General features: G+C 47.4%; 1 protein-coding gene across 1 annotated transcript; it reads left to right on the forward strand.

Moving 5' to 3' along the window:
• The first annotated feature begins 4481 nt into the window (after positions 1 to 4481).
• On the forward strand, positions 4482 to 6076 carry LOC119285626 (peroxidase P7-like). The gene is made up of 3 exons (XM_037564959.1): positions 4482 to 4819; positions 4917 to 5111; positions 5217 to 6076. The coding sequence occupies exons 1-3, from the start codon at positions 4595 to 4597 to the stop codon at positions 5778 to 5780; spliced, it is 984 nt and encodes a 327-aa protein (XP_037420856.1). The 5' UTR covers positions 4482 to 4594; the 3' UTR covers positions 5781 to 6076.
• Positions 6077 to 10953: the final 4877 nt, after the last annotated feature.

Consider the following 10953-nt stretch of genomic DNA (forward strand, 5'->3'; position numbering starts at 1 on the left):
TTTTGTTAAACTTTTAAAAGAAAACTGTCTTTTCAAATTTTGTTCATATATTTGAAAAATGTTTGCACTTTGAAAAATTGTTTAGAAGTTAAAAATTCCTGATTGTGGGTCATAAACTAAAAAAAAAATTGGATTTCAAAAATTGTCCACATATCCAAAAATGTTCTATTTTTTAAAATTCTAGTTCGGAGTTCTAAAAAATGTTCCCATTTTTTCAAAAACTTTTTAGTGTTCTAAATTGTTCGTGTTTTTGGAAAGGAAATTGTGTTTTTAAAAATTGTTTGGACTATTCAATTTTTTTTGTGATATAAAAAAGTGTTCATGTTTGTCAAAAAATGTTTGGAATTCCAAAAGTTGTTCACGTGTTTTCAAAAATGTGTTGAAATTTTAAAAATTGTGACACATTTAAAAATATGTTAATTTCAGTTTTGTAAATTATTTGCATTTAGAAAACTTATTTTGCATTTCAAGAAATGTTTCGATTTTTTTTCTAAAAATGATTTCATGTATGAACGTTGTTGTCTGTTCTTATATACTTCGCGCTAATTATCATCACCAGGACTGGCCGAGTGACTAGCTTTGCACATCTCCAGTGAGAGCATCTACAACCGGCACCCTCATATCCGCTCCAAATGCCCGGGCGACCTGTGCTGATAGAAAGTTGTCACCCAAACGGACCTGGCAAACTCGGCTCAAACGCTTGGGTTGACCGACACCCCTATACTCGGCCCATATCTCTGGGGATATGGGGACCCCTGACGCTTCCGCCATGTTGGTTCCGACAAGCTAGATCCATCTGAAATCCTCTCAAAATTGACTAGTCCACCACTTCGGCCGTGCTCCTCTCGCCTCTGCGCAGCTGTCCACCTCCTTGCTCACCATCCGTGACGCTGTCCTCGTCTATCGCCGCTCGTTTACAGAAGACAGGTGTCTTCGCGTGATGGGTCGGCCCGATGGTCAGCCCAGTTATGTGCAGAGCCTGTGCGAAGCCGACCCAGTTATGTGAGAAGCTTGTGTGTCATCCACCCAACTATGTGCGGAGCCTGTGCGGAGCCTGTGCCAGGTCCTAGTGAGAGCATCTACAATGGAGCTCTCATATCCGCCCCAAATGCCCGAGCGGACTGCTCACTGCTTGGACAGAAAGATGCCACCCAATCAAAACTGGCAAACACGACCCAAACGCCCGGTCGGCCTGCTAGTCACTGTCTGGACAGAAAACTGCCACCCAATCGAACCTGGCAAACCCGACCCAAACACTTGGGCTGACTGGCACCCTTATACCCGGCCCATATCCGTGGAGGATATGGCCCCCCCAAAGCATCCGCCACATCGGTTTCGACAAGCCGAACACATCTAAAATCCTCTCAAAATTGACTAATCCACCACTTTAGCCGCACTCCTCTTGCGTCCCTCCTCCATTTCCCGCTTCCGCGGAAACCGCCCACCTCCTCCCTCACTCACCATCCGTGTCGCTGATATCGTCGCCAGGTACCCTGTCCGCCACCATCGACATGGATGCTTGATGACCCACAAGTATAGGGGATCGCAACAGTCTTCGAGGTAGTATTTCAACCAAATTTATTGATTGGACACCAGAGGAGCCAAAGAATATTTATAAGCCTTAGCAGTTGAGGTGTCAATTCAAAACCTGGTAAGTTATTTCTCTGTGAAAAAATATTAGTACTACAGTAATATGGTAATTTTGATAGTAGCGGTAACAATAATAATAGTAATAGAAACGGTAACAATAGCAGTTTTGTAGCAGTTGGAACAACAGTAGCAATGGTAGTAACTTAGCAAAGAAAATATGAGAAAAGCATAGACATGAAGTAGAGATGGATATTTGGATGACATTCATTATGTGACAGTCACAACCTAGAGCGATACACAATAGCTCCAATTCATCAATTATATGTCGTATATAGCCATACGTGCTTATAATATGAACTTGCATAATATCTTTTATACTACCCTCCCGTGGCAGCGGGGTCCGAATGTAAACTAAGGGTAACTAAGGTACTCCTTTTAACAGAGAACCAAAACAAAGTATTAACACATCATGATACATGAACTCGTCAAATTACAGTCATCCTTAAAGAGTATCCCAACTATTGTCAGCTTGGGGGTCTACGGTTCAGAACAATAACAGGTGCATATAACTTGCAGATAGGATCAAGAACTCAAATATATCCATGAAAACATAATAGGTTCAAATCTCAAGTCATGACACTCGGGGCCTAGTGACAAGCACTAAGCATAGTCAAGTCATAGCAACATAAATCTTAGAACATAGTGGATAGTAGGGATCAAGCCCTAACAAATTGACTCGATTACATGACGAATCTCATCCGTCTCCATCTACCTCCAGTATGCCTACAATGAAATTACTCACTCCTGGTGGTGAGCATCATGACATTGTTGATGAAAAGGGGTTGTTGATGACAGCAGCGATAATTTGCCCTCTCCGAAGTCCTGAACAGACTCCATATCATAGCTCTTAGTGAAGAACAAGAGGTAGTGGCAGCTCTGCATCGTAAAACATGATGATCCATGCCAACTCAACAGACACCTTCGGAGATACCTGTAGAGCATCTTTATGATCACCCAGTTACGTTGTGACGTTTGATAGCACACAAGGTATTCTTCTGGTATCCGGGAGTTGCATGATCTCATGGTCGAAGGAATATGTATTTGACATTAAGAAAGCAATAGCAATAAACTGAATGATCATATGCTAAGCTAACGGATGGGTCTTGTCCATCACATCATGCTCCTAATGATGTGATCTCGTTATCAAGTGACAACACATGTGCATGGTTAGGAAACCTTAACCATCTTTGATCAACGAGCTAGTCTAGTAGAGACTCACTAGGGACACTGTATTTGTTTATGTATCCACACATGTTTCCGATCAATACAATTCTAGCAGCAATAATAAATCTTTATCATGAATAAGGAAATATAATAATGACAACTTTATTATTGCCTTTAGGGCATATTTCCATCACTTGATGCAGAGGGTATGGTGGTGCGGCGGCTATGATAGGATTTCTAGCTCAAGCGCATGTAGCTGCCATGATTGCTGAGAAACGATGGCGACAACACGATTGACTTCAATTTGGTGGTGCTTCTCGAGTACCCCGTGTCGAGCTTCGGGGTGAAAATCCTATATCTAACCCAAACTAATTATACCTATCAATGGTGATGTTTTTGTGTCGTGACCTTGTTGAAGGCCTTGATCGGATATGCTCATGCTTGTTCTTGGGTGTGAAAACCTTGAATCTCGCCATTAGTGGTTAGCACGGGCGACGACGGTTCCCTTTTTGTAAGCGTTGTGGTATTTTTGATAAACCTGGCCCCTTTGCACGACTTGAGGCACGTCTGGCCCTTGGGCAAAACTAATTTGAAATCTGGCCCCTGGGGTCGGCGCCACATATCATGGAGCCGAAGTTGTACATGTTGGCGCCACACTACACGGAGCCGGCATGTACAAGTTCGACGCCGTGCTAAATGAAGCCGACCTTAAATGGGCCCACAGAAACCCTAAGGGCCAGATTTGCTCGGCTCCACATAGTATGGCGCCAAACTTATACATCTCGGTGCCATGTAGTGTGGCGCCGACATGTACAACTTCGGCGCCATGATATGTGGTGCCGACTCAAGGGGCCAGATTCCAAATTAGTTTTAGTTTTGCCCAAGAGCCATACGTGCCCCAAGTTGCTCAAAAGGGCCAGATTTGTCAAGAAACACAGCGTTGTGTAGTTTGATGTGGATATGATTGTCATTGTAGTTTGTCGATTGCTGTTTAGATTGCTTTGGGATTTTCTTTTTTCATGCTAAGGCATAGTTTGGTCTCGTGTGACTTTGCTATTCGCCGACGTGTTTAGTTTAGTTTTTTGTGGGAAAACCAACGTGTTTAGTTATATGTGTGTTTATGTTGGTTGTGTGAATTCTAATTATGCAGAGCTTGAGTTTATGTTCATTGTGTTTGTATACATTTGATGCTTCGTTTGAGTTAATAAAACCCACACATTCTCTTAAAAAAATAAGTAGCTGCGACAGAGTTGGTTTGTGGTAGATCACCTTCATTTCAAGCCCGGCCGGTTGCTGAGCAAATCAAGGCAGCAGATGGCGCGATTAGTTGCTAGCAGTCGACAGCCGTCATGCATTAGCTAGAGAGACCATACCGATTAGTCAATTCTGTTAGCAAAGCCTCACCGCACTTCATCAAACGACCGAGATCTCCATTTTTCCTACCTACTATATGGAAATCATGAACAACATTCCGTACAAAGTCAAACACGCACACAACTTTAATGAATTATTAGTTGACGATGGTGTCTTTCTTGATTTAATGAATAATGATCATCTTTGTTTGCGCAACTCTAGCTTTGCTGGAACTGGAATCGAGCCTGGCGACGAGGGAACTGGCATGAGTGGGCTATATAAGCACAACCCGCCGTGCCTTGTGTCCTCACCCCTCGCTCTTGCACACAGATCGTTGATCTATCCCGCTCAGACTTAGTCAGCCAATTAAGCTGATTTGTAGCTAGGTCTAACGTGTGCAGAAGCAGTACGTCGATCGTACTTGAGTATGGCTTCCCGCAGCAGCTTCTCTGTGGCGTGTGCTGTCGCAGTGATGGCGTTTGCCATTTTGGCCACGGCGAGCAATGCGCAGCCGCTGGACCCTCATTTCTACGACAAGTTGTGCCCGGCGGCGCTCCCCGCCATCAGGAAGGTCGTTGAGGAGGCCGTAGCGGTGGAGCCGCGCATGGGTGCCTCGCTCCTGCGCCTGCACTTCCACGACTGCTTCGTCAACGTATGCACATATCTATATGAGCGCGGGTATTGCATTTAGTTTGGTTTGAAGACCTACTCTACTCGTTTGACGCTGGTTGCTGCCGGTTTGCTTGCAGGGGTGTGATGGGTCCATCCTGCTTGACGACACGCCCTTCTTCACAGGCGAGAAGAAGGCCGCGCCCAACGTGAACTCCGTTCGCGGCTTCGACGTGATCGATCGCATCAAGGACGCCGTCAACGCCGCGTGCAGGGGAAACGTGGTGTCCTGCGCCGACGTCGTGGCCGTCGCAGCACGTGACTCTGTCGTCGCGGTTAGCGCTTCCTCGTCTCCAGTATACTCATCAGGAGAAATTTATCCGCGTAACAATGGATGGAATATATTATTACTACTAACTAGCAGTAAGATATTGTTGCAGCTGGGAGGGCCGTCGTACGACGTGCTTCTGGGCCGGAGGGACGCGCGGGGGGCGAGCCAGGCGGCGGCGAACAACAGCATCCCGGCGCCGACCTTCGACCTCGACCGCCTCGTCTCCAACTTCGCCTCGCACGGCCTCACTGTGCAGGACCTGGTCGTGCTCTCCGGCGGCCACACGCTGGGCTTCTCCCGCTGCACCAACTTCCGCGACCGCCTGTACAACGAGACAGCCACACTGGACGCCTCCCTCGCCGCGCAGCTCAGGGGCCCCTGCCCGCTCGCCGGCGGCGACGACAACCTCGCGCCGCTTGACCCGACGCCAGCGCGGTTCGACGGCGGGTACTACGGCTCGTTGCTGCGCAGCAGGGGGCTGCTGCACTCGGACCAGCAGCTGTTCGCTGGCGGTCTCGGCCCCACGGACGCGCTCGTTAGGTTCTATGGCGCCGACCCGGAGGCGTTCAGGAGGGACTTCGCGGAGGCCATGGTGAGGATGGGCGGCCTCAGCCCGCTCACCGGGAGCAGCGGCGAGATCCGCGCTAACTGCAGGAAAGTGAACTACTACTAGTATGCGCGCACAACACGAAGTTTGAATCAAATGCAGTGTGTTTCCGGCAACGGGGCATAGTCAAACATTGTTCTGCGTTTTTTTAGTTGTCTTGTATGGATTGCATTTAGTATTGTGGATTCTTGGGCTCTAGCACTTTATTTGATTCCGTTTGTAGGATTTCTTAAGTGGAAACAGTGTTCCCGGTCGTATATATATATACTAGCCATGCCCGCGCAGCGCCGTGCGATGTTGATGTATTGCAGTGAAATTTGTTGCGTGTAATAGTGAAGAAGTTACAACATATTGTGTTGGTACTGCTGAGTTGCCTGTATTTTTTGAGTACACCACAACTTACGATAAAAGATGTGTATATGTGATTATATAGCTATAATAAGGTAAGTGGTGTGCCAAGGCAGATTTGAACACTTTGATTTATTACATTACACAATTGATCTCTCAGTATCTGATCTCTCACCTTGTAGCTGTTGGCCTCAAGTCGAATAAGCTCCCACTAAAAATCACCTGAGGCTGACTCCCTAAGTCGCTGCATAATTTGAGCCTCAGATACGTCACCTTTCGTGACTTTGACCACCCCCGTAGTCGTGCTCTGGGCCTCCTCAGGGACCTCCCTCGCACAAGGAGACTCAAAGAACATCAGCTCAGCACAACAGACTCCATAAATCGTAATACTCGGCATCTGATCTCTCAGTATCGGGCACTACCCCGTGTCATGCGCTGGTTTGAGGCAAGTAGATGTTCTTTGAGTCTCCTTGTGCGAGGGAGGTCCCTGAGGAGGCCCAGAGCACGACTACGGGGGTGGTCAAAGTCACGAAAGGTGACGTATCTGAGGCTCAAATTATGCAGCGACTTAGGGAGTTAGCCCCAGGTGATTTTCAGTGGGAGCTTATTCGACTTGAGGCCAATAGCTACAAGGTTGACTTTCCGACTACTGAGGACTTGGAGTGTCCTCTCAGTTTTGGGCTTTGCAGAGTTCCTGGCACAGAGTGCATTCTTGAGTTTCACGAGTGGAAGTAGGTTGAACCACAGGGTAAGCCTCTCACTTAGGTATGGTTGCGTTTTTTGGGAGCTCCATCTAAGTTGATTCGTGATGCTCGGGTTGCTGCAAGTTTGGGGATTCTGGTTGGCAAAACTGAGAGACTGGATATGGCCTTCACACGTGCCAACGGGGTGGCCCGGTTGCTGGTGAGTGTACTGGATATTGAGTTTGTGCCTGACGTGGTCAAGTGGATGCATAGGGGCCTCGTGTATAACCTTGATATTGAGTTTGAGGATTCTGAGTTCTTCGCCGAGGTGCTAGCAGGGACTGATGTGGACATGCATGATAAGAATGATGGCTCGGGTAACTCGGAGGCGCGAGGGGGAATGCTGGGCATGAGTTGCCCAATGGCCCGGGTACTGACCCTGAGATGCCCGGGAATGGGGTTGCACCCTCTCCGTCAGTGCCTATGAGTACCTTGAGATTCGGTTCTTTTCAGCCCTCTTCCGCGCCTCCCAGGATGTGGAGCGACAGGGTTGAATCTGAGGATGTGTTTGAGCGCATGTTACCTCCGCTGGACTTTGCTGAGAAAACGGGTTCTCCAGATGGGAGGGATGGTCTTGAGCAGGTGACCTCCCGCTCTCCCTCCTTTGCTGCTGGTTCGATGCTCGGGAGGACTCCGTCGGGACTGGCAGCTATGGTGGCGGTGTCGCCGTGCGGTGACAAGCCTGGTTTGGGAGGGGGGCTCGGGCAGGAGGCCTCGGCTCCCTCCTCTTCTGCGATGGTCAGGGTGGCCGAACCTATGGCGCCGTTTGATCAGCTGACGCCGGCTGGGTTGGCTTCACGACCCGAGTCGAGTCCGACTATCAGTCGGGTGGGGCGCGGGGGCAGGCGCCCCCGCCCTCTCTTTTCCTCGCGGGACGCCTGGTGGGGAGTCTGGGAAGGCGGCCCAGCCTTCACTAGCCCCGCGCTTGCCGGCGGTGGTCTGCGGCTCTTCGACTCCTCTTGCCGGGCCATCTGTTGGGGGTGGGGCAGGAGGCCTTACCCCAAACGGGGCGACCAGGGAGGAGGTCATCGCTTTTGGAGGTATTCCGGATCCTGTGTCTGAGGGCAGACGGATGAGCTGTCGCCTTCAGGACCAGACGGATGTTGATGATATGCAGCTGAGGTGTGCCATGCGGGCGGCCAAGCTTCGTGACATGGTGGTCACTACTGGTATGTCGGTCAACACTTCCAATTATATTTTGCATTTTTCTAATGATGAGATCATCCACAATGCAAATGAGTTAGGAGTTTCACTAGGTAGTAATGATAGTGAAATCTCTAAATCTGTTAATGACATTCTCGACCTGGAAGCAGAACGTGCCTTAGAGTTGATTCGTAATTTAGCTGCGGTTAAACCTATGAACGATTCCGATATTGATGCTTTGGGAGTTAGGGTGCTAGATTCGTTTTGTGTGGATCTTGCCCCATCCATCACTGAGACTGAGGAGGATGATGGCTTGTTACCCCTTGAGGAGAGTGCCCCGGTAGAGGGTTAGGAGGTTAGAGCTACGGAGCTCGGTTGTGAGGACCGGGTAGATGATCAGAACAAGCCTAAGAGAAAGTGGAGGCATAAGATTTATCCTGCATCCGCGGTGCGTAGGAGTGCTAGGGTCCGTACAGCCAAAAAATTCCATGATGGACTATGAGAGGCATCTTTTGGAATAGCAGAGGTCTGATGGACTTGGCTAAAAGAAGGTTTCTAGCAGATGCTTCAATTGAACATAGATTGGACTTTATTGCCCTTTCCGACACAGGAAGGGACAATTTCTCTCCTTAGTTTCTGAGCACTTTATCCGGAGGTGTCGATTTTGATTGGCACTGCCTTCCCCCAAGAGGAAGATCAGGGGGATCCTTCTAGGGGTGAAATGTGAGGCATTGGAAGTCCGAAGTGTGGTTATGGGTGACTTCGCCGTCAAATTTCGGGTTAGATCCAAAGTCGATGGTTTTAATTGGGCACTGGTTGCGGTGTATGGGGCCGCGCAGCCGGAACTAAAACCAGACTTTTTGGCGGATCTCATACGGATTTGCGGGTCTGAACAACTCCCAATTTTGGTTGGGGGAGATTTCAACATTATTAGAAGGAGAGAAGAAAAGAACAATGATAATTTCGACGCCAGGTGGTCGTTCATGTTTAATACCATCATTGAAAGCTTGGATCTTAGAGAGACAGAGCTTTCGGGTAGAAAATTCACTTGGGCTAATACTTTGCATAACCCTGAGAAGCTAGATCGAGTCCTAGCGAGCGTCGATTGGGAACAAAAATTCCCCTTGATTACAGTTCATGCGTTATCTCGCGGTATCTCTGACCACACCCCTCTGCTGGTTGATTCTGGGGCGGCAACACATGTGGGTAACAAAAATACTTTCTCTTTCGAACTTGCATGGTTTGAAAGAGAAGGATTCCTGGATCTGATAGCCAGAGAATGGGCGATAGATGCAGGAGGAAGGTCTCCTATTGAGAGATTGCAGAATAAGATTAGAAACTTGAGAAGTTTCTTGCGAGGATGGGCTAAGAATCTTAGTGGGATCTATACAATTGAAAAGGAAAGGCTCCTTACACTTATACAGTACTTAGATGTGAAAGTCGAGTCCACAATTCTGCAATCATGGAGCTTCATGCCAAAGTTGATGCGGAGATGAGATTGAAAGAGCTGTTGAGGAAAGAGGAGTTGAAGTGGGCATTGCGAGCTAAGGTTCGTAAAGTTGTCCAAGGGGATGCTAACACTCAATTCTTTCATATGATCGCCAATGGCAAGCACAGAAAGAAAAAAATCTTTCAGCTTGAGCAAGATGAGGGGACTATCATAGGGCAAGAGAACTTAAAACTTTACATAACCAATTATTACAAGCAGCTTTTTGGGCCTCCAGAGGATAATTTTGTGTCCTTGGATGAGTCGAGGATTGAGGATGTGCCTCAGCTGGCTGCCGATGAGAATGATGTATTAACTACACCATTCTCGGAGTAAGTGGTGTTTGAAGCGATTTCATAGATGAAGAACAATAAAGCTCCGGGGCCGGATGGATTTTCGGCGGAGTTTTATAAGAGATGTTGGCACATTATTAAAGGGGATTTGTTACTGATGTTCCATGATCTATTCTCCGGACAGCTTCAGTTGTTTCATTTGAATTTTGAAACAATAACCTTGCTCCCGAAGAAAACAGAGGCTGTGAGAATTGAGAAGTTCAAGCCTATCTGTCTTCTTAATGTCAGTTTCAAAATTTTTACCAAGGTTGGGACTAATAGACTCACACAGATTGCACACTCTATGGTGCAGCCGACCCAAACTGCTTTGATGCCGGACAGATACATCCTAGAAGGGGTTGTGGTCCTTCATGAAACACTCCATGAAATCCATACGAAAAAACTAGACGGGGTTGTTTTGAAAGTGGATTTCGAAAAGGCGTACAATAAAGTTAAATGGCCGTTTCTGCAACAGGCTTTGCGCATGAAAGGTTTCGACCCGGCTTGGAGGAACCAGGTTGAATCCTTCACGCAAAAAGGAAGTGTTGGAATCAAAGTGAATGATGACACATGTCACTATTTCCAGACACATAAAGGCCTGAGATAAGGAGATCCGATGTCACCTATTCTTTTCAACATTGTAGTTGACATGTTGACCATTCTAATAGGTAGGGCAAAGGATGCTGGTTAATTAGGTAGCCTGATACCTCATCTAGTTGATGGAGGGGTGTCTATCCTACAGTACGCTGATGATACTATCATATTCATGGAGCATGACTTGGCAAAAGCGAGAAACATGAAGCTGGTGTTATGCTTATTCGAACAATTGACTGGGTTAAAGATTAACTTTCACAAGAGTGAATTGTTCTGCTTTGGAAGAGCCAAAGAGGAACAAGAGGCTTATAAGCAATTGTTCGGGTGTGAACTTGGGAATTTACCTTTTGCGTATTTGGGTATACCAATCCACCATCGTAAGCTAACAAATAGAGAATGGAAGTGTATTGAGGATCGATTCGAGAAGAAACTGAGTTGCTGGAAGGGCAAGCTGATGTCGTATGGGGGCTGGCTAATTCTTATTAACTCGGTTCTCGCGAGCATGCCTATGTTTCTTTTGTCGTTTTTTGAGATACCAGTTGGAGTTTGGAAAAGACTGGATTTCTATCGATCCCGTTTTTTCTGGCTGAGTG

Source organism: Triticum dicoccoides, chromosome 4A, assembly GCF_002162155.2.
Source record: "Triticum dicoccoides isolate Atlit2015 ecotype Zavitan chromosome 4A, WEW_v2.0, whole genome shotgun sequence".
NCBI classification, from domain to species: Eukaryota; Viridiplantae; Streptophyta; class Magnoliopsida; order Poales; family Poaceae; genus Triticum; species Triticum dicoccoides.